This window comes from Notechis scutatus, chromosome 8 (genome assembly GCF_049901735.1).
Source record: "Notechis scutatus isolate UNSWTSFEM ecotype Mainland chromosome 8, rNotScu1.2, whole genome shotgun sequence".
In the NCBI taxonomy this organism is placed as follows: domain Eukaryota; kingdom Metazoa; phylum Chordata; class Lepidosauria; order Squamata; family Elapidae; genus Notechis; species Notechis scutatus.
Window position 1 is genome coordinate 17,453,707 of NC_142016.1, and position 25,344 is coordinate 17,479,050.

General features: G+C 41.5%; 1 protein-coding gene across 4 annotated transcripts in view; it reads right to left on the minus strand.

Annotated features, from left to right (window-relative positions):
- The window catches only part of LOC113419880 (dual specificity tyrosine-phosphorylation-regulated kinase 1B), a 38,855-nt gene that overhangs the window by 7,046 nt on the left and 6,465 nt on the right, over window positions 1-25,344 (minus strand). The window contains exons 1-11 of one of the 4 annotated variants that reach the window (XR_015750479.1): window positions 19,802-20,097; window positions 12,229-12,374; window positions 11,652-11,771; window positions 11,162-11,350; window positions 9,190-9,337; window positions 8,248-8,534; window positions 7,834-7,980; window positions 7,427-7,567; window positions 5,496-5,799; window positions 5,251-5,357; window positions 4,480-5,111 (exon numbers count right to left, since the gene is read on the minus strand). Coding sequence is in view for 3 of the 4 variants with exons in the window: in XM_087970872.1 (XP_087826998.1) it covers window positions 4,716-5,111; window positions 5,251-5,357; window positions 5,496-5,799; window positions 7,427-7,567; window positions 7,834-7,980; window positions 8,248-8,534; window positions 9,190-9,337; window positions 11,162-11,350; window positions 11,652-11,771; window positions 12,229-12,374; window positions 19,802-19,889 (2,073 nt within the window). In the remaining variant the exon portion in view is untranslated. Of the gene's footprint in view, window positions 1-4,128; window positions 5,112-5,250; window positions 5,358-5,495; window positions 5,800-7,426; window positions 7,568-7,833; window positions 7,981-8,247; window positions 8,535-9,189; window positions 9,338-11,161; window positions 11,351-11,651; window positions 11,772-12,005; window positions 12,127-12,228; window positions 12,375-19,801; window positions 20,098-25,344 lie in introns of those variants that run through there. The other 3 variants (XM_087970872.1, XM_026679478.2, XM_087970873.1) reach the window with 3 other exon arrangements.

The window sequence follows — 25,344 nt, forward strand, 5'->3', positions numbered from 1 at the left end:
CAAGCAAAATCAATGCTGGAAGCCAGATTAGCTTAATGACCATAGTTCACTTAATAACTGCAGTCAAAAAATTTTTCCCACCGTGGCCAAAATGGTTGTAAAATTAGGCATGTTTCACTTAATAATCACTTAGCAACAGAAATTCTAGCCCCAACTGTGGCTGTGAAGTCAAGACTACTTGTACCCCGACTTGTAACTTCACTGTTGATTGTGACCAAAGATCTCTGCGTTGTGGGTATTTCAAATAAAAATTAGGTCTATTTATTGGGGAAGCAACTGAAAAACTGCCAGAAATGACACACACTTTTAAAGAATAAGTCCTCACAAGGTTCTGTTAGGGTTAGTATCCCCATTAGGAGGAGCATCGACTGTTTTTGTTCATACCCTCCCAAGAAAAACCATCTCCCAATCCCAAGCAAGTCAAATCCACACAACTATCACCAGAATAGGTGAAGGGGAAGAAATATTTGAAGAGAGTTTCCCCCTCTCCCCTGTTCAAAGTGCACGGAAGTTAACAGCACATTAATTTGGCAGCAGGGATTGATCTGCTAAAAACTGATAGGAGGGTGAAGGAAAGTCATGTGGCGGGTCGGATGTCCCCCACCTAGCAACGTGCATTGGCTTTCCCATTGATTTGCAGAAGAAACTGGGTGACGATGGGATGTCAACTGGGAGGACAGCCTTCCAAACAGGCCTAGCTATGGCTATGCCGTATTGAGCTCGATAAGTTAATGGCTGTTAGGCTGTGTTGAGACTATTAACCCAATTAGCCATTATTATCTAGGCAGATATTTTTCTGTGCTCCTTTCATAATGTATATAATCCATTTTCTCAACCCCCCCAAATGTACAGGTAGACCTGGTGTGAAATATATCCAAGATTAATCTGCATTTGAGCTGATTTGGCTCAGGAAGCAAGTTGTAGGGCTCATGGCTGAGCTTAATAAACTTCCTTAAAGGGAGGGAAAGGTGATAGAGGAAGAAATACTTGCATCAGGGCGTGAGCTTATAAGGATACATGACAGTTGTTCTTACGGATCTATTATCGAGACATTAGATTGAACTGGAAAAAAGTAGCAGACATTATATCGTCCTAGGCCATGTACTGCATAGAAATTATTAATGGTAAGGGAACCTGGGGCTGTCAAAAACAATAGGGATAATTGTGTGTGGTGTGTGTGTGTGTGTGTGTGAAGTTTCAGATTTTTTTCCATGAAAAACCTGCTTGTGATTAAACTAATCACATTTTCAGAATGAAAAGAACATTAGCGACCACAGCAATACATCAAGAGTAACGATAGCGGAGTCCAACATGTGGAATTCTGTATTTTCACTGTATATAATCAGACAAGACTAGAAGTTGGAAAGAGAAAATCAAGCTAACCCAATCAAAACAGTAATTATCTCAAACACACACCCTGAAACACCGGGGATGTCACCCATTAGTCAAAATGGTGAATTAAAAATGAAGGGACTTGAGCAGATTAGACATTAATATCCTCAGCAACCCTATATATAGGCTATGATTTGTACAAGCTAGGCAAATTGCAAATTTCCATTTTTCTTCCCTATTTGTCACTTTTGAGGTACAAGATGGTAAAATAGCTCTCCTCAAGAACCAAAAATACGCTATTATTTTTGTTACCTATTCACCAAAGCAAAATACAGGTCTCATGGCATAAACCCAGTGGGGATCTACAGTGAAAAGACTGACAAGGTAGATGGTGTGTGACTGGTTAACCCAACATGCTACCCTTAATCCAAATCTAAACAAATCATATGATGGCTTAATACAATGCATGAATGTCTCCTATGCTTTCAGTAATTCCTTGCCTTTAACCACATCAGCTCCGGGGGAAGAAACAGCCCTATCACTTTTTAAAATCCAAATGGTTTTAAACACCCGTGTCAAGTTTATGCTACAAGTCTTCTTGCTTACCTGAATTAAGTTTATAGTGTTAGGGATTGTATTTACAGCAGCTTTTATTCCCACCACCACTCTAATTTGATCTTGTTTAAAACCAATCTCCACTGTCATTTTTAAAGTCCCCCCAATTAAAACTCAGGCCTAATCCAGGTAATTTGCAATTAAACCACTGAAACAAGAACGTTAACGTTTCCTTCAGTTTCCATACTTTTTCTTATATTTGTATCTAACTGAAACGAAGAGTGACTTTGCAATGACGACCTTTCCTTGGGTGGGGTAAGTTAAAATTCAAGAAAGTTAAAAATCTACGGAACCGAGAAATCATTTCCTTCCCTTGTGCACCTGCACAGGCTACATACCGTTGCGGTTCCTAGTTTCAGCTTGTAAAATATTTGTTAAAACACAGCACAAGAACTGCATTTCCAGTTACAGCTACCCTGTGGCAACTAGCATATCGGTTAATTGGTACCAAGATAATCACATAAGAGGCAAGTTGCAGAAGATGAAAAACTATTGTGTGCATTTTGAAGAATATAGATGGATGAATGACAAAGGTGTGAAAATGTGAACTCCATGGTGGGGAGGGAGAGACAACAGGTAGGCAAGCAAGAACACAGAATCCTTTGATGCTCATTTCTACACATTTATCATTTAAGGAGGGCTTGCTAGCTAACAATACATTCCCAAGTTTAGTTTAAATTCTAACGTCAGCTCAGAATCAGCATCCAAAATTGCAGGGTGTGCAACTTTTGCGATGTTTGTTGCTGACTGGCAGTGCCTGAGGGTTCCGTTTCCAGTAGAAAGCTCTTCGTACAAGTATCAATGAGCGTCAATGTAATTCTTTATCCACTGTGAAATTGTTCTTGAGTACGGCTGTGACTTTTCTTCCCAGTTAAGACTGCCTATAGCTATTGATGTCTTCATAGCCCTCCTTCCTAGCTGGGTATCTATGCCACTCCACCTCTGCAGTAATACATCTTTCAAACTTCTTTTAAGTAGTAGCAACCTGTGCAAGGTTATGTACCTTGTTGTAAATAACACAACAAAGCCTTGCAGCCTTGAGAAAACTTAAAATACCGCAAACCTGTGTCGATTGTGAAGTATGCTTTATTTCAGCTTTCTCTAGGTGGCAATGGACACTAGAGAAAAACTGCAGCATCCTCACTCCAACCAATCCGAAACCTAATGAGCTGCCTCCTTACTTCACCAGGTCTGTTTGCACTTTTAAAGCTAGCCTTTATGGCAGATTTTCAGGAAACTGGATCCTAATATCAAATGTCAAGCTACAACGTACCTGTGTGTATGTGTAATGACAGCTAAGCGCAAGGCTAATATTAACACAGAGTGTGAAACCTGTAGCTCTCCGGATATTGCTAAATTAGAACTGTCATTATCTCTGGACATAATGGCTGAAAGCCCATGGGATGGGAACACCACAAGTTTCTTAACCCTGATCCACTGGAATGAGTTTCTAGACTAAAAAAGGCTGTGCGCCATAGACAAAAGCCACATTCAACCACTTGATATTTCCACTGAGGCATCACCTTTGGTCTGACTTTAGCCAGGCCTGGAACTATGTGTCCTGCACTAGAGAACAAAGAAGAGAACATCTCGTTCCAGAGCAATCTGCTGGTGCTACAATACTAACACAAAACATCTCTAACTCTGGTCAGACACTAGCACTTTTCTTGACTGCATAGTATGATAGCACTAAGCACCTGGTGAGTAACAAGAAGCAAGTGGAAAGTGGAGATATGTTCTCCAAGAGACCTTTGGCCTTGGTGCATCGGTTTCTTGCCTATCCAACAGGGAAAGGGGAGGGAATGGGAGGGGGGAATACCCATATGAAGTTAATATATTGGTGCATGCTTGGGTGCTAAGGTTAAGGACCAATCTCAAGTGACAATGAATAGTGATATCGGGTCACATCCCTCATTCTCTGCACAGCTTCCAAACTTCCTATTCAAGAAAGCAGAATCAGACGACTGTGCAAAGATGCAAGAGCTCAAGTAAGGCAGAGTTAACAGTTCACAGCCATGGTCCAGCTCAGGTCCCACTTTGCCACCTTTCCTAAGGTAGCCTGGCACGTGTGGTTCCACCCAAGGATGTCAGAGCATAGACCTAGGCACTATCCCCTGGCATACACATAACAAGAGGCAGGTCCAAGATGGCTGCGCATGAGTCAGCATAAACATTCGCTGGTTGGGGCAACCCTTTATTTCCAAGCAGGGAGGGAGTTTTAGCAGCAATTCCCATGGGACCACACAGGCCACCAAGCCCATCAGTCCATGTAGTGCACAGGAGTCTGTCTGTCCGTCCAAGCACAGAATGTTGAAATCTCTCGCACCAGGGAAGGGAATGGCTGGCAGGCCACATGTCGCTGAGTGAATCAAGAGGGGCTGTGGCCAGGAAGGACCGCATGTCAGAGAAAGCACTGACTGAAAAGGGGGAAGGCAGCATCCAGTTTTGCAAGGGCGGCAGGATGCTGGCTCCACATGCTTCCCCCTCTCAAATCCCCCCCTCCCTCCCCAGTTCCCACCCAATAATGCTTACCACTGGCAGCAGGGTCCTGGGTAGTAACAGGACCTGGTCTCCAGACTGGCCATAGCCAGGCAACCTGACCCATCCCACCCCAAGTCCTGGCCCACTCAAGGTTCTCGCATGTGGAGAAGTGCTCTATGGGCACTAGTTCCCTGCCCTACAGTTAGTCCCGGCCCGTCCAGGCTCTGGTGCAACAAAGGAGTGCTCTCGCTGGGCACCGGCTCCTAGCCTGCCGGGCCAGTCCATCATCAGGAGCTGGCAGCTGTGCCCTGGGGCACACAGACGCCCATCAGTGCAGTCTCGTCCGTGTCTCGGTGCCCACGGCCACGAAGCGGGTAGTTGAGGCCAAGTCCCTCAGGGCGTGAGCCGCCAGCAGTCCTAGTCCGGAAGGCCGAGGCGCCCAAGTGCAAGCCGGAGGAGCCCAGCCCAGTGGGGTTGCAGTCCAGATGGCGAGGGCCCAGAGACACCTCCATGGCCTCCGGGAGCGGAGGAGATAGCGGGAGTGGAGGGCGCTGGTACGGAGGGTGCCCGCTTGGGGGGAAACATGGCATGGCCTGACTAGGTGTGGGCTTATGAGGTAAGATGTGAGGAATACCCTCGTTGTCACCGCTGGCCCAGAGGCGCATCTGCTGTTGAGGAAGCGCCTGCAGGAAAGGAGAGAGGAAAGAGAGGTAATTATAGAGCAGACGGAGGCAGGAAGGGGCTGGCGTTGTTCCTTTGAGGACTAGAGTTTCAGAGGAGACCTGCAACCGTTAAGTGGCCGGGGCTTGACATCCAACATACCTGGGGACTCTGCATCTCACAGTCAGCATGCACTGTGCCCATGTTGCTGTAGTAACGATTGCTGTAGCGGTAACCACGGTTGTCATTGGAAGAACCACTGGAACCACCTGTGCAAAGACAGGACAGTGGAGAAAAGAATACTCACCGGACGGACTAGCATGGAACTCTCCAAGGAGTGCTGGGAACATGAGGAGGAGGAGGAGAGCTAGAAAGAAGGGGAGGGGAAGGGAAGGAGAGATGCATACCTGAACTGGACACAGAACTGGTGGTGCTGGTGGAGTGGCTATGCTCTGTTCCCAGGCTTGGTGAGGTGCTGGCACTCGTATTGGTGCCCTCATCAGCAGTTTTCTTGAAAAAGTTATGCTGCAGGGCATAGAAGGGAGTGATGCGGCTACGGGGTTCATAGTCCAGCATGCGCAGCACTAAATCCTTGAACTTCAGGTAGTCAGAAGGCGAATGGCCCTGCTCTCCTGCACGGCGTCCTCCTGGGCCCCCACTCTCTACCCCTAATACTTCATGCAGCCGCCGTGTCCCTGGAACCTTGTAGTCCTAAAAGATATCAAGCAACAGGAAAATTAATGGGAAGATGGAGAGAATTCATTACTGTATAGAACAGCGGTCGCCAACCAGTGGGCCGTGGCCCACTGGTGGGCCGTGAGAAAATTTTGGTGGGCTGCAGAGAAATCTCAGTCCCAGAGCACACACCCCCAAAGCAATTAATCCAGGCTGCGCAGAAACAGAAGGCTGCTCAGCCCACATGGCCTGCGGAAACCCTCCCCGCCCACTCACTTACCAGACAAACTTGTCTGCTAAGTTGCTATTTTTCCTTTTTCCGACCATCAGCTGTTCTGCTGTGCCAGGAGATTTAGATTAGCTAGGAAGCAGGAAATGGTTGGATTTCTTGCTTTCTAGCTAAGCACAGCTGAACCTCCCTTAGGACTGAAGGTTTGCTTGCAAGCAAATTCAGTGCAGACTCACGGCAAGCAAATTTGAGAGACTGAGCTAGCTGATGGCAGATAGATAGATCACTGAATGATTCTGTGAGCAACTCAATCTGCCCGCTTTGCCTGATTTTGGATAAAAGTTGTTTTTAATAAAAAATTCAATATTTACATACATGGTGTGTTGTGAGTTAATTTTGTGAGTTTGCTTGCTAGCAAATTTTATGTGACAGACTGAGCTAGGCAATGGCAGATAGATAGATTTCTGAATGAATCTGTGATTCTGTGAGCAACTCAATCTGCCTGCCTGCCTGCCTTGCCTGATTTTGGGTAAAAGTTGCTCTTTTTTATAAAAAATTCAATATTTATATAAATATTTATATTTACATACAAGCCATGCTCAGCCAGTCACATGACCACCAAGCCACACCCACAAATTAGGCCACGCCCACAGACCCAGTTAGTGGTCCCTGGGATCTAAAATTATGAGCTTGGTGGTCCCTGAGGTCCAAAAGGTTGGCGACCCCTGGTATAAAATATATAGAATATATTCATTACTGTACAGAAACAAAGTGTTTTCTTTTAACGTAAGTTCCACCAGAAATAATGCCCTTGTCTCCTTCAAGCAAAAGGCTTAACGTGACCCTAAAAGACAACCCAAAGAACAGCATGAGGGCTATTCCTCAGCTTAGTATTTTTGCAGTTGTTTCCCACCCCCCACCCCTTTTGCACACAGGAAGTCCGAAGGGGGGAAAAAAAGACCAGAATGTGAGCAGAAAGAGAGCAGAGAAAAGAGGATTTAATCAGCAACTGTCCTTGTATTTTCTTCCCCTGACTTTAGATCAGGGCTCTCCAACCTTGGCAACTTTAAGATTTGTGGACTTCAACTTCCAGAATTTGCTGGCTGAGGAATTCTGGGAGTTGAAGTCCACAAATCTTAAAGTTGCCAAGGTTGGAGAGCCCTGCTTTAGATAGCGCTCTACAGGAACCATGCTAGAATGAAGAATTTAATCATGAAAACCCATTTCTTCAGTGTTCGCCTTTAGCAGGGTATATTAGAGCAGACTTATATCATTATTACCATCCTCCTCGCTTCAGATGCACTTAAGGGCACTGATCTAACATAGCAGGTAGACCTTTAGTGCAGTTGTCTACATTTTCTTGAAATGCAGCTGAACGAGGAGTCAGAAGAACCCCTCCCTCCCAAAGATCCCAGGGTGATGCAGAGTAATTACCTTCCTGCCATCTTTGCCCCGCCGGAGGACCCAGCCCCCCTCGGGCAGCTTCTCAAAGTATTTCCGAGCCTTGGGAGCCTGCTCCAACATGTGAGGTGGTGGCAGTCCCAGCACCTCCACAATCCGGCTCATTTGATCTGCCTGCAAGAGAAAAGGGATCACAGGATCAGGGACCTTCTCCCCTGATATGAATTTCTGATGTCCTTCTTTCTTCAGGGACCTCTGGGATCCATCTACATGCTTACTGACTTAGAAAACTGGTCACGGTGCTCAGACACCTCCAGTATTTTTGACTCAAAACAACCGAGGTTTCGCTAGGCTCTCTGACTAGGGACCGGTGGCCCTGCCGGCCCAGTTCCAATTCCAGTTGCTGTGAGTTGTTCTTTGAAATGTAAAGGCCACTTTACCTCATTGGCACCACTAAAGAGGGGCTCCCCTGTATGCATCTCCACCAGAATACAGCCTAAGGACCACATGTCGATTGCCAGGTCGTAAGGCATGCCTAGCAGCACTTCAGGCGAGCGGTAAAATCGGCTCTGGATGTACTGATAGATCTGCAAAAGACAAAAGAGATGGTCAAACGTCTGTACTGAGAGTATCAGAAAGTCAAGGCAGACGGGATTCCTCTCTGTGGTTCTCTTGTCAAATGGTGACCGAATCAAACGAACCCCCCCAACTAGGCAAGGTCAAAATGCTGAAGACCTGAGAAGGAAGGGAGCTCTTCAAGCTCAAAAAGTGCCAAGGTGACCCAACCGAAAGGGGCAGGATCAGGGCCTGGGAGACAGTTTCAGGGGGCAGGTTAGAGCTAGGGAATCACTTACACGCTGGCCCAGCTGGCAGGAGCTGCCGAAGTCTACGATTTTAATGGCACTGCGCTTGGGGTTGCAGAGCAGGATATTTTCAGGCTTGAGATCACAGTGGATGATGCTGAGTTCAGGTGTTGCCAGGAAGAGCAGCGCAGTGCACAGCTGCTGAGCAAACTTGCGAGTGAGATTGAGAGAGACGCCACGGAAGTTGGTGTTACGAAGCAGGTCATAGAGGTTGTAGGACAGCAACTCAAACACCAGGCACAAATGGCTCCGGAACATGAAATGACGCTTCAAGTGCACTGAGGAAGTAAAGAGAGCAAAGTGGTATGACAACACTGTCAGCCTGCTACAGTTATTGTTATTGGCAGTATCTCACTGAAAGAATCTGGTTCATAAAGTACTGTGTTCAGTACATAAATACCACCTCACTGACAAATTTCTCTCTGGAGTAGGGGGTCCCCAAACCCCAGGCCACACACTGGTACCTGTCCGTGGCCTGTTAGGAACCAGGTTGCACAGTTGGAGGTGAGCGGTAGGCGAGCAAGCAAAGCTTCATCTGCAGCTGCTCCCCAGTGCTACATCACAGCCTTCGCTCCATCTCAGATCATCGGGCATTAGTCTCATAGGAGCACGAACCATACCGTAAACTGCGCATGTGAGGGATCTAGGTTGCTCTCTCCTCCTCCCTCCACTCCCATCAATGGAAAAATTATCTTCCACAAAACCGGTCCCCAGTGCCAAAAGACTGCTGCTCTAGAGTATCACTGTCAGTGAAATCCTGTCTTTTATCAAAAGGTATGCTGTTGGCAACTGTCTCCAACCTGTCTTTAATTAACTCCTCCAATGCATGGAAAGTTCTCATCAATCTCCAGTCCTGGCTACCTCTTAATGTTTCTCAACCAATTTCAGAATCTCTCCCTCCTGTTAAGAGACTCTACTCCCACAAACTCTCACCAATGTAGTATTTCATCTCAGTGTCATGCTGGTTCATGAGCTCCAGCAGCCGCAGTTCAATCTGAGCCTGACTCAGAAATGCTTTCTTATTCTTGATAATCTTGATGGCTACCCATTCCTGAGCCTGTTGATCGTAGGCCTTCACTACCTACAGGGGCAGGAAAAAAACACACAATAAAATGACTTTGCATTCAGCAGCTTATTATTTATTACTTTGGTATGTGCCACCATTTCTGAAGACCCAAGCGGCTTACAAAATAACAGCATAAAATTAAAGCACAATCAATCAGTATCAGAATGAAAGTGTCATCATTTTGACAGCAGAATCTTCAGGGACCCCAAAAAAGTGCCTCCTAGAGCAGTATTTCTCAACCTCAGCAACTTTAATATGGGTGGACTTCAACTCCCAGAATTCTCTAACCAAGCATGAGTGCACATCCTGTTAAAACTCCCTAGGATTCCCTGGTACAAACCTAACTCATATAACCTTGCAAAATGAGGTCTTGTATCAACTCAGATGGTCCTGCCCAGATTGTATCTAACTGAGTGAAATAGGCTGATTTGATCTTTTAAATGCTACATGAAGCCCAACAGACAATCTGGCTTGGTTTTCCCTAATAGCGCTACTAATAGATGGATGGCTGTCCATGGATTCAGTGACAGTGGAGAATATCTTTCACTGCTCTTACAGTCCCAACATAGGCATGAACTTGAGGCTTTCCCTATGTTCAGTCACATATATTTTTCGTTTCACACCACAGTTCCTCTACTTGATTCCTAAATCATATAATCTCCCAGAGCTTCTCAGAGTTCCAATATGCTCTCTTAAGTTGATGGCCAGAGATGCCATTCTGTCCACCCCTGCAGCTGCGCCTTTTCCTGAGTTTAGCAAATACTCAGTAGTACTGTCTACTGGAAACCAACAAGATGTCAACTCATAAAATATTCCTATGCCTGTTTTAGCTTGGCTTAGTCTGGCTTGAGAATCATGATTTAATTAGAATGACTGCTGGAATCCTGACACAAGAATCATTAGGCACTTGGGGTGGGCCAATCAAACAAGTCCTTAAGTAAGTCTGGGGAGCCAATCAATTCCATAGTAACCAGAGAGTGATCCTAAATTTAAAAATAAATAAATTAGAAAATTAAAAAATAAAATAAAAATAAAAAAATAAAACCAAACCAAATTAAAAAATGTGAACATGTAGCAACCCAATATGTATTGGGGCCACAATCCTGAACAAGTCCATGAATGTCATGGTGGTCACAAATTCAGAAGTTGCATCCCCATGTCCTAATGAAGGAAAACTGAAATTCCAGTACCAACAAGCTTAGGTAGGAATAACGCTAGTGACAGGGAGTCCAATACAGTGTCAATATCCCTAGCCTATCACCAAGGCCAAAAATCACAATTCCACTAAGTACCATTTTAGAGTTAACCTCTTATGGAAAACTAACATGTGTAAGTAACTAAGTTAACCTCTTATGGAAAACTAACATGTGTAAGTAATTGCTCAATAGAGAAAAACAGACAAATTTACCAACAACAGTACTCTTTGGGAATTGGAAAAGGGAACTTAGCTTAGGATGAGGCGGAAATACAATTCCCAGTTACTTACAGAAGACAGGATCTACAGCCTTACAGAGACAAATGACAGTCCACATAATATAGTACTGTTTCCTGACAGGCAGAAAAGTCTGTGGGATTTCAAGCAGACCGCTTACACACCCTCCTTTGGAATGCTTTATGTAGCATTCAAACCATGTGCTCTACTACTGGCCAGTGGCTCTTCCTTTCTGAAGATTGAAGATAATTTGCTGCTATGTCTACACTGTCTTCCATCTGATGGAAGACACTATCTGCGGCAAAGGAGGTTTTCTAGCCCATGTTCACAATGGAAATGAGTACAGCCCCACATATGGTTACAGATCAGATACAACATTATTTTCTTTGCTGCCCCCATCCTCTGACCTGTCCAAAGGATCCTTTGCCAATGAGGGAGTCTATCTCATAGCGTTCTAGCCAGCGCTCGCCATTGCGGACAATGTAATCATAGTTGTCATCATCATAGCCTTCGTTGTGCACTTTCCGTTCCTTTTTGGTACTTGTATCCTCAGGTGCCACCTGCAAAGCTCGGCGTTTCTTCTTAGCATAATAGACCTGTCAATTATAGCAAAGATCAGGGTGTAACTAAAAGCCAACCAACCACCCAAGCAAAAAAGAAAATATGTGTGTATGTGTGCGTATGTGTGCGTGCGTGCGCGTGTGTGTGCATGCCCTTAAAAAAAATGAAAGTTACTTTTTCTCAGGGCAATAACTAACATCTCAGATTGTCTACTGAGAGAACATGGAACGGTACTATCAACATAAAAAAATGAAGGAACAATGAGGCTGGTATCTATGACATTACTGCTCCTCCTCCTTTCATATTTTAATCAAAGCTGCCCTCAAAAGAACTTACCTCATTGATATGCTTGTATGTTTTGATGAGGTCCACGGAGAGCTTGCGCAGTGGAGCTGTGGCAGAGTCCCGAAATGTAAGTGGGATCCTTCTCTGCAGAACGGCCAGGTCTGGCATGATCTATGGAAAAGAAATAACCAAAAGACCACAGTTAGACATACTGTAGGCATAATTCCCATGGAACTAGGGGGAAAACAAATTCACCAAGAAAAGAGTGTGCAGTAATGATGTTAAATGACTGTATTTTGATTTTGGAATAGAGAGCCTGTCCCCAAATTTGAGCTTCCTCCAGGGGATTGACCAATAGTTTGCTGTCACTTGGAGGTTGTGATTGATACTATAGAAGCCATTTACCTCCTCTGAAATTTCTATCCATGTTCCATGGTTTACAGACTGAACTAATGCCTGCAGGTGCTAAAAACCAGGGCTTCAAAGCTGCAAGGTATGCATGCAGATTTTGGCTGGAATAGCTACCGGTCGAAAGCGGGAAAACAGCTAAGTTTAATTGCATGCTTTTTGAAGATGAGCTGAATGAGATCTCTAAGGAAGGCAGAGTCAGGATTTCCCAGGGAACTACCTGCTGATGCTCAGCCATGGTCTGGATGCTGGAGAAGGGAGCATGGCTGTGCTGGCTCGACATGATTGTCTCAGTAGGAAGAGAGCGGCCCAGAGAGGCAACCTGGCTGCAGGGAGGCAGCTGGCATTGTGGGGTGCTGCTGCCACCTAGAGGACAAAAAAAGAGCCTAGATGAAAAATATTGCAAAACATGGTTTGTACTGCCCCAAAATAACATTATGCCTTGACCCCAAAATGAACTTGTTTAAGAACAGAGTCATGTATCTCCATTACAATTTAGAGTAAAGATGTGGACCAGAAATTCAGTTCTATTCCTAGCTTGTCTGTAGGAAAGGAGGAAAGCTGACAATGGATCTAATTTCCTAAAATAGCCCAGAATGACAACAGAAATACATCAAATTGTCTGTATTTTACTATTAAGTATATTTCTTTAGTAATATTGTAAACCACAATGTGAGGGTCAAGCACATACAATTCACTATTTTAATGCTTGGGTTCAAACTCTGTGCTCAGTCCTGAAGGTTACTGGGTGACCTTCAGAACAATAACTACCATTCAGTTAATCCTCCTAGAGCAGAATGGGGAACTATGGCCCCTTTATGACTTGTGGACTTCAACTCCCAGAATTCCTGAGCCAGTCATGCTGGCTTTAGGTTAAAGTCCACCAGTCATAAAAGGGCCATCGGTTCCTCACCCGTTCTAGAGGTTTGTTAAGAAGATCAAACAAAGGGAGACTCAATATATAGCCCTCTGGTTCTTAGAGGAAGGACAGGATAGAAATGTAATCAATTCTAGGTCTGGAAAATGAAAATGTTTCTCTTTACCTTTTAGGACCAAGAATGCATTCCTGAGGACATCCTATCACTACTGTAATTTGGAAAGGGAGGATGAGAGGATCACAGGGGCAGGCAAGAGAAGCAAGAGGAGAAACTAAGGTGGGGCCAAGCATAAAGGAGGGGCAACAAGTAGAAAACGAGAAGGCGGCATTTGCATTATTTTGGGGTGAATACCTCTCCTTGGATACCTTTTCTGGTAGGCTAGGACCACAAGGATTGAAACAGATGATTAGGTGGGGCTTTGGCAAGAAACAAAGTTTTGTCATGCAGCCAAGCCAAATTGCTTAGGGCTGTGCAAAATGTTGAAGTGGTGACTTATTTCAAAAGAGTTTCAATTGAACACCCTTTCAAATCAAGCCTATGCTTTGAGGTGTCTTCAAATAGCTTTGGAGTGATTTGATGGTGATTCAAAGATTCTTTGCAGTTTCTGACTTTCGGAGTTTTAAATATTATTATAATTTTCCTTCCATAAAAAGACAAATCTGAGGAGCAAAGTAGTAGAAGGGACTGGATTCCCTGATGGTGACATGAATAGCTGGACAACGAACTATGCCAAGAAACGTCCCAGCAAAACAGGTGGTCTGAGAGTGGTGAACCCATTGATCTTTAATCATAACAGTTTAAAAACTAGTTTTTGATGTTTTCAGTTCTAAACTGATTTAGGCAAATTCTTTATAGTCTGTTTTCTCATCCCTTCTAGCCTGTATTAAAAGAAGCAAAGGGGGAATAGTTCAAAAATATATTGTAATTAAATCCTCTAAAGTAGCTAGGCAAAATTTTGAGTGTTGGTGTCCTTCAAAAGTTCTATCACCACAGCTACTTACATCCCACTCTGCAAATAAAGTAGCTGAAAAGTTTTAATTCCTCTCCATTAGAGCCCCTCCCTTTTTTTAAGAAAAAAAGCACTATGAAAACTTCAGATATGTTCAAAGCTAATCTTGTTCCTGAATGTTATATTAAAATAAAATCCTGCCACCTTCAAATACTAAATCTTGAGTTTGTATATTTTGGTTGTTTTATGCAACCCTACACATTTTAACATCAGTTTTATTTATTAAAACAATGAAATACAAAAGAAGAATCAGCATTGTGTAGTGATTACACAGTGAACAACAAAAAAGTAAATTATCTTAAAATATTTAAAATGATCTATATGTAACCATAAATAATAACAAAAAGATCCGTAAACTATAAATACCTATATAAAATTAATAGACATTAAGTTTATCATTAAATCTAAACCATATAGCAATATGGCCCTAGAAATAAGATCACTTTTTTAAACATAGTTAGGTAAAAGAGTTCCCAAGAGTATATGGGGCAATCAATCTTTTAACTGTTTCTGGCACTGCCTTCAGATTCTAGACTATCATTTGTTGCTCTTCTCCCTCAAGAAATAACTTTTTACAGTCAGTGCAAGAACATATCAATGTGAATGTGTGGTATTCACTTTTCCTAACGTACAATTATTACAAACGGCTCCAGACAAGGTCCTGATAAAACACGATAGCGAGCAAGTTTTACTAGAAAAGTAATGAACAAGAATTCATGGAATAATCTGGAAATGGCAAGTGTCCATCTTGCTTGCTTCTAATTTCAATCTATGTCACATATGATATACTGTACATGCTGCATTATATCCCATATGCATTTCCCCCCCATTACATTGATATAAAGATGAAGGCCAAGGGCTCATTCGGACGTTGTTGCAGGATGTTTACGATCTGGCAACTCAATCATATTCCCTGTGCAAATGTTTCCCCTCAGCCCACAATCGTAGTGGCTAGGGGACTTGGATAGAATTGACCATTTATTTTCTCTAGATCAGTCAGAAAGATCTGGACATCTTCACATGATGTCTCAAAGGCAATAAGGTGCAGAATCAGTGAACGTTACATCACTACGAATTTATTCAATTTTTGGACTAAAAATAATAGCACAGGTATAGGTAAACATCTTGTTCTGAACTAACTACCGGTACCTGCTCCACATGACATTATAGATTATTTCACTCAACTAGTTCTTGGTCAGCCCATGTGATCCAGCAAGAATTCTAGCACCTGCATGTTTGACTGAGGAAGGCAAGCTCTGATTTCTTTTCTAGCAATTATTTGTAATTTTGCACTGGAAACTTGAGGAGCACTCTTTTCAAATACTGAAGGTATCATCAGATCATCATTTTTATTCTACCGTTTTCCAGGATATACATTTCTATTTTGTGAACTCCTTTGCTGAGATTCACATGTCCTATCACAGCACTTTTTTCAAAGTATTCAAACAATCCCAAAACTTGAAATAACTTAAATGTTGCTCAAATAACATACATCCATTTGCATGATATATTATGCTATAATAAGGAAGTCATGGTGCTTTTAATTATCTGTAAATATAAATAAATTATCTTCTCTAATTTTTAACTTCTAGATGAAAACTTCTGCAGGACCAGACCAGATTACTATTACCAATTTTTTTAAAGAAAAGTCCTACAGAATACTTTTTTTCCTCCCAGAATTAATTATGAAAAAAATAACCACAAAAGGTTTATTAATGTAAGATATTAATCTAATTGTGTGCCAAGAGAAGAATTTTGTTCATGCATATACGCTTTTTCTCCCCCCCTCACCTCCCTCCCTCTCTCACACACACACTCTCTGCTAGTCATGAGAAGTGGTAGTGCAGGTCACAGAATTCTAGTCCTATTTCTACTGGAAATCTGATTTTGACTTCATTTTCTTCATGTTATTTCCTCTGTTATACTGTATATATATATACGGCCTTGATATGCACAAACATTGGTAAAAATAGTTTGTCATATTTATGTATTATGAGATTTCAAAGATTCCCAAAAATATAACCTAAAATGACCTTAGGAGGTATTACAGTATACTAATTCTCCTTCACCATAAAATCTGCCATCTTCACAAGAAACATTTCTAGACTAAAACTGTAAATCTAGGCTCAAATTTGATTCTTAATAATTCACAGTATATATTCCAATGGGCCATTGGAAGAAGACATGGGACATAGCTGAGAGGGAAATTAGCTTAGCAGGGACACATCAGGGGCAGGAAGCAATTTAGCTACCATGTGAACAATGTTTCTTTGGAAGCTGAGCTAGACATTTTAGCCAAACATTTTATCTACATTATCTACACTGATTCAATGGCAATTCTCTTGGGCTTTCAGGAGATGTTTTCTTCAGACTTATAACCAAAGAACTTATATTGACAATGCTGGGGACTGAACCCAGGGCACTCTGCAAATGATATATAGCAGGGGTGTCAAACTCAAGGCCCGTGGGCCGCATCCGGCCCATGGGGTGCTTAAATCCGGTCCGTGGGGCTGGCCTGGAAATATGAAAGAACTGGCCCCCAGTGCCTCTAGCGGCTAAAACAATCTGCATGCAGCCTCTCTGTGCCTCATTTTCACCATGGCCTCCTGCAGCACTCTGCCACCCGAAAATGGGCCAGAAAACAGCCCGAAAAACAGGCTGAAAACAGCCTGAAAAATGGCCCCAAAATGAAAATGGGCCCAAAACAGCTGAAAAATGGGCCCAAAACAGCTCAAAAACCAGCCCAATAACAGCAAAAAAAACCGCCGTCCCCCATCCTACTGGCCTGCAGAGGAGAACTACAATGCTGATCTAGCCCTAAAAGAAATCCAGTTTGACACCCCTTGATATATAGTGTTACAAAATAATGGCTGTGGTTAATTTCTGCTACTTTGAAGTGAGGATAAAACTAACTCAAGAATGGGTTCCATAGAGCAATGCTGCAGGAACAAGGATCTCAATGAACATTTTCAAACTCTCTGTCAAGTACATCCTTCCAATGCCTTGATGTCACATAAGTTGTGAAGGATTTTTAACCTATTACATATAATTGGCCAGGTGGTGTCCCATCCATGGATTTGAGCCCATGACCTCAACATGAAAAATGTGCAGCTAGACCATCTGTTGCAATTCAAGGAGGCAAGGCTGTTTGTTTAGTTTAAAATGCAGCTTTGCCTTAAGAGTATCCACAAATAACAAAAGCCAGTGACATGTCATATTAGTCAGTAGTCAAAACAGTGGGCTGGACCCAGCTACATCTCCACAGCATGTAGGTTCTACACTGTGGGGGCATTAATTATAATGCAATTAAGTACAATTTATTTAAACCAATGCATTTAAATACATAGTTGTTTAAATAAATTGGACAAGGATTTGAATAAGAGTACAATCCATGGGGGTAGTGCATCTCATGACTGGTGGAGAGACAATGCCTCCATAGCTTTAAAGGTTTTGGCCATTAGTTATTTATGTCATAGAATCTGTACTATTTGGAATGTCATATTCCATAGTACATAATAAAGCCAATCAGGGATGGTCATGGATGGACATTTATAGCAACTAATAAAGAAATGACTTTAAGATATATTCATCCTGGAGGATCAAAATATGATTTAAGTTTTCGCTTATTTTTGAGAAAGATTTGCAATTAACCCTAGGATTGGACTGAATTATAAATCATTTTGTGCATTATGCTCAGGAAAGATGGTTGTCACATACTTAACTGTACTTTTAGTTGAGAAAAGAAGTTGACTGTTTTAGTTAAGCAAACTCTTCTGAATTGGAATTGATGGGGTTTGCTCTGCCTGACCAGAATTGTGAGCTCAAGTTGTCTGCACAGAGCAGAAGCAAAGCACCACAACCCTGCTAAGTATGCAGCTATAGCTGGCACAACACTATAGAGATGCTGTTCTGCTGATAATTGCATGTAGCTGGGCTGAACTTGCTAAGACAGTACTGGATTTTGTGCTTCAGTGGAGCAAAGCTAGGAATAGAAATGGCTAGCTCTCTAACATGTTCGCTACTGTATCCCATTCCAGCCAGTCTTAAAACATCCCTTCCACATCTAAGAATAGCACTTGGTACTTTGAGTGTTGCTGGGGCACCATCCTTAGTAATAATAAATTCTATTTATTATTTATTTATCAAATATATATGGCCACTGATCTTTCAAGGAGTGATTTTGGGTGCCAAACAGCAAAAAAGTATAAAACAATAAACTTGACAAACACAGTCATATTTTAAAAGTTTTTAAAACAGCAGACACAAGAGATCTGATCGGTAACGAAGCCATCCCAAGACCAAACCTCCTAAAATTGCATTTTATGTGCAAAGTGAACAGTGACATCAGCCTGAAGTATCTCTGTGGAAAAGCAGAATTTTTTCAATGGAGAGAAATCACAAACGTAACTAAGAGATAGCCTATATAACTCCAGTGCCAATTTTGAAGGCTCCCCAAATCTTAATAATAGTTTAGTGCTGAGTGGGTTCTGCTGTTCCCTTGTATCAACCATTTATGTTAATATGGCATTTTGAGAGGCTTGGGAGCATTTGATTTTCTCCCCAATCATACATTATTCCCTTCATATTTTACACTTTAATATTACTTCATTTTTTTTAAAAGGATAGCCACAAATAAATTCTCAGAAACACAGTTCTGGATGCACCTCTACTCTTTATTAAGACTTCTCTATCTTGGATTCTATCTAGCAAACCAGGGCTTGAACATGAAATTAATAAATTTAAGAATAATTTAGACCTGGGAGTATTTTATTGTTAGGTCCAGCTCAACAAATGTTCTGCTATTAAATGCAACTGCAAATGGTTTTTTGAGTTTCATATTCAACTTGCGTTGTCTTGCATTTTGAAACCCATGTCTTATGGTCCTATAATGGTTTAATGGCTTTTTGTGTTTGTAAAATAAAATCAAGGCATTTCACTTCTTTTCCTTTAGTAAAGCATGTATCTTTCCATATCTTGAAAGGAGAATGCGAACTCATGAATTTAAACAAATATTTTTTTTCTTTACGGTACTTTTCTTCTCACAAGGAATAATTTATACAATAGCGTTTTAAAGAAAATACTGCAACCACCTTAACTCAGCATATCAAATACGTTTCTATCAGATAAGCGACAGATAACCAGCAATATAATATGCAACTCCCACAAAATTCACTGATCATTCAGTCTAAATAAAATTCTGTAGCCATAAGATTCAAAAACTTCCATATATAGAACACTCGTCTGTTATAGCAGTAATTATAAGCATGGTCTAAAGATGCATCAGTATAGAATTCATCATGTTGAGTCTTAGAAATTCATTCAAACTCAGCCATGTTACTTCTAACTCAGGCATGTAACTTAAAGGTGTACTGCTATGGTTGATAAGATTTTCATTCTCATTACACTGAAGACAATCTATTCCTTGCATTTCAAGAAACTAGGTCACTTCATCTTCAAGAATAAAAAGTCATCCTAACCTAGATTTTAACTGTTAAATAATTTTTAATATCAATTTTACTGTTAATTTTAATCTATGTTTTACCTCTCTCTATTTTTAACTTTTCTTAACTATTTTGAGTACATGTCAGAGTAGAATGGCAGGATGTAAGCCAAATAAATAAATAAACTTAACACTTCAGCTAGACTTTCCTGCTCAGAATGCTTCCAGTTTCTCACCCTGCTCTTTTATATGGCTTGAAAAATATTCTCACATTACAACTTCCTTTCCCATCTACTACAAATGTAAAACAAAATGCCTTTTCCTTCTCTAAATAATCCATTGTCCTTTTGCCCTATGATTGTACACAATTGTATACCTCATCCGCCATCTCCATATTGACCGCTCAGGAGAAGGATTTTATTAAATGGCTATGCAGAATCCTTTTGCTACCACAAACAGATCTTACCTGTGACCATTTTTCTGTTATAGCAAGTGGAAGGCAGAAAACAGGAAGGCTCTTGCCGGGCCCAATGTGTCTGCAATGTCAGCAGCATTGTACAAGATAGACCTTAGCGATGGAGAAGATCACCAAAGGGAAAGGCCACGCCAATTTCAACCACATACAATCCACGGAGTTGACAGCCAGGCTTTTGGGACAGTACTCACCCAGGTTGTGCCCCTAAGTGAGTCTTAAAACCACAGTGAGCTAACCCAGAAAGCAGTGCTACACAGCTGTCATTGCAAAGGCTATGGAAGGTCAGTGGGTGTGGAATGCTCTTTTGCCTGGATCAAAGCAAACAGCTGGTTGCATGCCATGGCCAAGTGGAAACTGATCAGAGGAACAGCTGACAAAAGATTTCTAAATGCAGCCCAGAGAAGCTACTAAGGACTGAAATGTGCCAAATCTCAACTCCGCTAACAAATGCTTCCTCTAGGCTACCACTTGACTCTGTGAGTTTTCCCAATGGTATTCACTTGTTGGTAAAGGCCTGGGCCACAAGACTTTAGGAGATGTATATAAATATGATCACCCACTTTTTTCTGCCAAAATACAGCATACTGTTTCAATGTATGTTGACAATGTATTGAGCTAGTTCAGCTTATGCTTTATTGAACAAACCATGGTTGAGCAAGACAAATCATAGTTTGGAACTGCATAAATGAACATTTGCTGTACTCATTTTTGCACTATTAATTTACAGCAAACTGCTGTATCCAAATGCACAAACGTTGCAACTTTGACTAAAGCCCAGAAAGTTTTCCAGCAACTTCAAATTTAATCTGATTGGTCACATCAGATCTTTTGCATCTCTCAATTTTTTGCTCTTCAATAAATTGGCCCCATCCTGTTTTTGGCCCAACACTGTCACTATTCCCAAGAAATTAATCTAAGACATACAAGAAATACCAAGCTTGTGGGAATTCTCCAGGGCAGAGCACATTGGAAGAAGGCAAATGTGCCCTTATCTTTATGTTTTGGTATCACAAGAGAGACACTGTGTATACATCTGAAAGAGTTAGGATGTGAAATTTAAAATCTAACATTGATGATAATAGAACAACCAATTCTAAACTTGGAAGGAATAAAAAAGTTACATCATTATTAAATGGTCATTAAAGATGGGATGACAGTGATGTTTTTTTAACCCTGTTAAACCATATACAATGTATTTTTTTATCCAAGCATCAGTGCATGAGGCAGATTATGTTTCTCCCCCCCCATCCTGGCATCTACATATTGAGAGAAGGTCCTGTAGTCTTTCCTATCCCAATGACACCTGTATCTCTCATATCACTGGCCTTTCTATTCTTATTAATTCCTCTAGTATATTAACACATTGTTTTTAAAAAATCTAGCATGCAGAATCTCAAATAAGGTCTTACCAATGCTAAGCAAATTACAGTATATGTTGATATATTCTCTGAATAGATCAAAGAAAAATAAAATAATTTCTGGAGTTAATACTCAATGCTACTCTAAGTCTCTGAAGCACCTTCGCCTATTGGGAAAGAGCGATCTAGAAAACTTCCAATGAAAAAGGTCTGAGTTTACAGTTTACATTCCTGGAAGGCATGAAGACTTTCTTTCTTTCTTTCTTTCTTTTTTTTTTTTGGGGGTTGGGGGGGGTTGCAGTATTATTATTTTTTGACTTCTGGGTTCCTTAAGGCACTTCTGTAAGTCTTGAGAGGGTACTGTGTTTTTCCAAGAGCTTTCAAAATTGTGTCATCCATACTTTTGCTGTGCCCAAGTACTTGCCACTTCTTCTGCTAGTGACTGGAGGAAGCAACTACTATCTGGAATTACTGAGAGTATATACTGCATTGTAAAAGTTCCATCTGAATTGTAAGGAATAGCTTTTAGGAAAGATACTGACACAGAACCTCATGTTTATTTGACATGAACATTACTTTGCCATCTTAATGGTTTCAGAGCTCCTTTCTTGACCAAACTTGCAATGTTATACAATTTGAACTGGCAATATGATGAAATTAACTAAGAACTTGGAAGTTGTCTGCAAAGACCACACAATTTATCCAGCTGCCTATTGAATTCCAAACACACAATCAAAATGAGTACAGTTGTCATTTCTGGAGGTCTCTAGTTGCTTTCTACTTTTTTATATGTCAATCTCTACCAAGTTTTGAAGCATTGGGGACAAAAACTTGGAGAGCCAATCATACAACTTGTGCAAGTAGTTCAAAGCTTGAGAAAAACATGAAATCTAGTAGAGGACATGTGTTCATCAAAATATATATATATTTTAAAAGCTTTTTTATTTTTGTACATTTTCTCAATGTAATCTGGTCAATTACTGGGACAAGAAAAAAATGAAAAAGAAACCCCTTTCTTTTACGTTGGAAGATGACATCACTTTTCTTGCAAAAAGTAAGGTGACTACATCACAGCTACATCCAAATGACTCCTGGATAGCAGAAGAATGATACAGAAAAGCCTCTGTTGCCATCTAATGGTCATTTGGATTTTTGCCCAGATAATACATGGTACCCTCAACTGGAAACAGAAACACAAAATTTCCCATCTTTCTTCTTCAGGCCTCTCTTTTCTAGAAGCTGCAATATCATTTGAGTTCCTTGTACATGAATCTATGCAATTTATCAGAGCAATTCTATTGAGGATCCTGACTCCTGACTAGGACTTGTTCTATAACCCATCACTAACTAGTGGTAATTAAAAATTACACCTATGCTAGGGCCACAATATAATCCAAGGAGGAAGTCGATGCAAGCAATCTGATATTTAGCAAATTAGATTTATGAAAGGGGACGTTTCTGATGCAATTTTGGAATGTGCTCCATTTATCAATAAACAAAGATACACTAGTGTAAAAAAGTGTTTGGTTTAAAACAGCTGCATTAAACAAATCACATCTAAAGAGGTAAGAATTTGATGCCAGCACAAGCTGAAAAACTGCACTGCATACCAGTAAAAATTCAAAATTTCAGACTTTCATGGCTGCCGGTGAGTTCTATACGTATCAACATTGCCAGCTCTGCTGTTGCAATGGCTTCTGATCGAACTGTGTAGCTAGCACAATTGCATGGCCCCTACACTAGGAGAATGCACAACAAGCTTTTTTGAGGCTGCATATGTCTCTTGTCAGAACACTCTTGCTGTTCAGAGTAGATGGGGGGGGGGAGAGAAGGGGGAGGGAGGGAGCTTACATGGAAAGAAGACAGAGGAGGGGTAGGAAAAGAGAAGCATGTTACAGGCACTTTGCAGCAGAGGAAATATTAGCCAAGGAGCCGTACTGCCATGTATGCAGGGTTACCTAGGGGAGTTTCAGTCTGTCAGCCCACCCTAGCATGGTACGTCACTGGCACTGGGCCAAGCCTGCACTCTGCTTCCAGGCCACAGGCTACGCATTAACCCTCTGCCTGGTCCCTATTCTGCCCTGCAGATTTCCACCAGGCAGCAAATTCAATCCCCGCCTCTTCATTTGCTTCTGTGCAATGCTATCTCTGCCATGGCAACAAGCTTCTCATTGGAGAATGAGAGCTGCTGAGGAGCCAATGAGAAGCCAGGCGGTGTTGCTAGGTTCTCCGGGATGCAATGGGCTGATTATGCCCAAACAAAGCAAGAAAGAGAAGGCGAGAGTCTCCAAAAATACCTCGGTGAAGAACTGGCTCTCCTTCCAGGAACAGGGGCTAGAAATAACCTGCAAAGGGAGACCCAGCAACAACAGGGTTCACAGTGCTGGCAGAATGCCATAGCCACTCACTGCAGTCGTGATCTCTCTTGCGTGGTGACTCTTACAGCCAGCTGGGTCAAAAGCCCTCTCCCCCCCCCCCCCCAATCCCAAGTGGTGCTTGAATCACATCTTTCTCCATCTTCAGTGTAACAAGCAACTCTATCATAAAGGGCTTCTTGGTTTGGCCACAATGCCCTAGCAGGTCCTGCGTCCTTTTGTGCCAACCACAAGGCATCCAGTATCTTTCTCCGAAGAGGCTCGGTGCCAGATCAGAAGCTTACGAGAGTTTCATAGAGTTAAGGAAAATACGTGGTCAAAATGAATGGCCTTACGAACAGGAAACAGCTGTGCTATAAAACTGGGCAGTTAAAAGCATTACTATATATTTTACAGGCTTGAGACCTTAGCCAAAGGCCACTGAAATAAACGGTGAACCTTTCCTTGAGATAAATCAAGGTCTGGATCAAGCCAAGTCTTTCGACTCTAGGATTGCCCTAATTAGCCAGAAAGAGCAGATTTCCCCCCCACATACTGTAGTTATTTCCTGGCAAGAGAATTATGCACCTGGGAACCTACTGCAACCCACTGGAGGTGAGGAAAAGCCCCCAAAGGTCATGCAATTGCAGTCCTAAATGTGCCTCTCAGAAACACCTTGAAAAATTAAAACAAGCAAAATCCTTGCAGAACATTTTAAGGGCATATGATCTCATGAGGAAGGATGCCAAACAGCCTTTTGGTGTTTTTTTTTTTTTAAGTTATGGATTATAATTTATGTCAAAAAAACTACACAGACCATTCCCAGCTTGAAAGCTTTATATGCTGTACCTTTTACTTTAAATAATAAATGATAAGAAATATCTCCTTTAAGGAAAAGTTCATTCCAATGCCGCACAACAGTTTCACTCCCCATTATTTAATAATTTCAAATATATTACAACCTGTCAATAATAGGTAGAATATAAATAGTTTGTATAATATAGTTTGTAAACTGCTTTGAGATGCTTTTATACAGGAAACTATAAAAATTATTAAAAGTATATGCAGTTACTACTGTACAATATGTAAACCAAGTTTATATGTCATTGTATTTTTTTTGAAAGCTCATCTTCTAAATTACTCACCTTCAATTAAATCAATAACAATAAAGCACACATATCTGCCTCATTTTCAAATTATTTGGGGGGAGAAAATTAATCACAGAATTATTAAAATACATGGCACCAACATATAAGAAAGTCATTCCTAAACCCTCTATGTTCAGAAACTCAAAAACAGTACCATAAAAATAAAAAAAATAGGAAAGACTAGGTAGAAGAAAATAGTTTTTTTTTTAAAAGAGGTTTCCAAATCTGAGTTCACCTCTTGGATTTTAACAGAAGTTACTTCCAAATGTATTCAAGAGAGCAGCCTGTTTTGAAACACTAAGCACACTTACTGGGAAGGCTTATGAGCCACACTTCTGAGTAAAAGGTAGACCGTACAGAGATGACTCAGGGCACTGTGACACCACATCAGAAGCTTCAAGATCTACAGAAGCCCCCCAAAATATTTTCAATGCATCACCAAAAAAAGTATGAAGATATCATACAGCAGAAAACAAACTAAATGAAAATATGGTACCTAGAATTGCTGCCAGCTTTCCTTCTGAATAAGGTACATGGAAAGCTCAAATGGCAAGTGAATGGACTAGTAATAGCAGGAAAAGTGTATGTAGCAGGCTTGGCAGTAACATAGATGACATGATTAACCTACAAGCCATGTTTGGGTGTGAAAGATCCTGCCTCGGTGCAGAAACCTT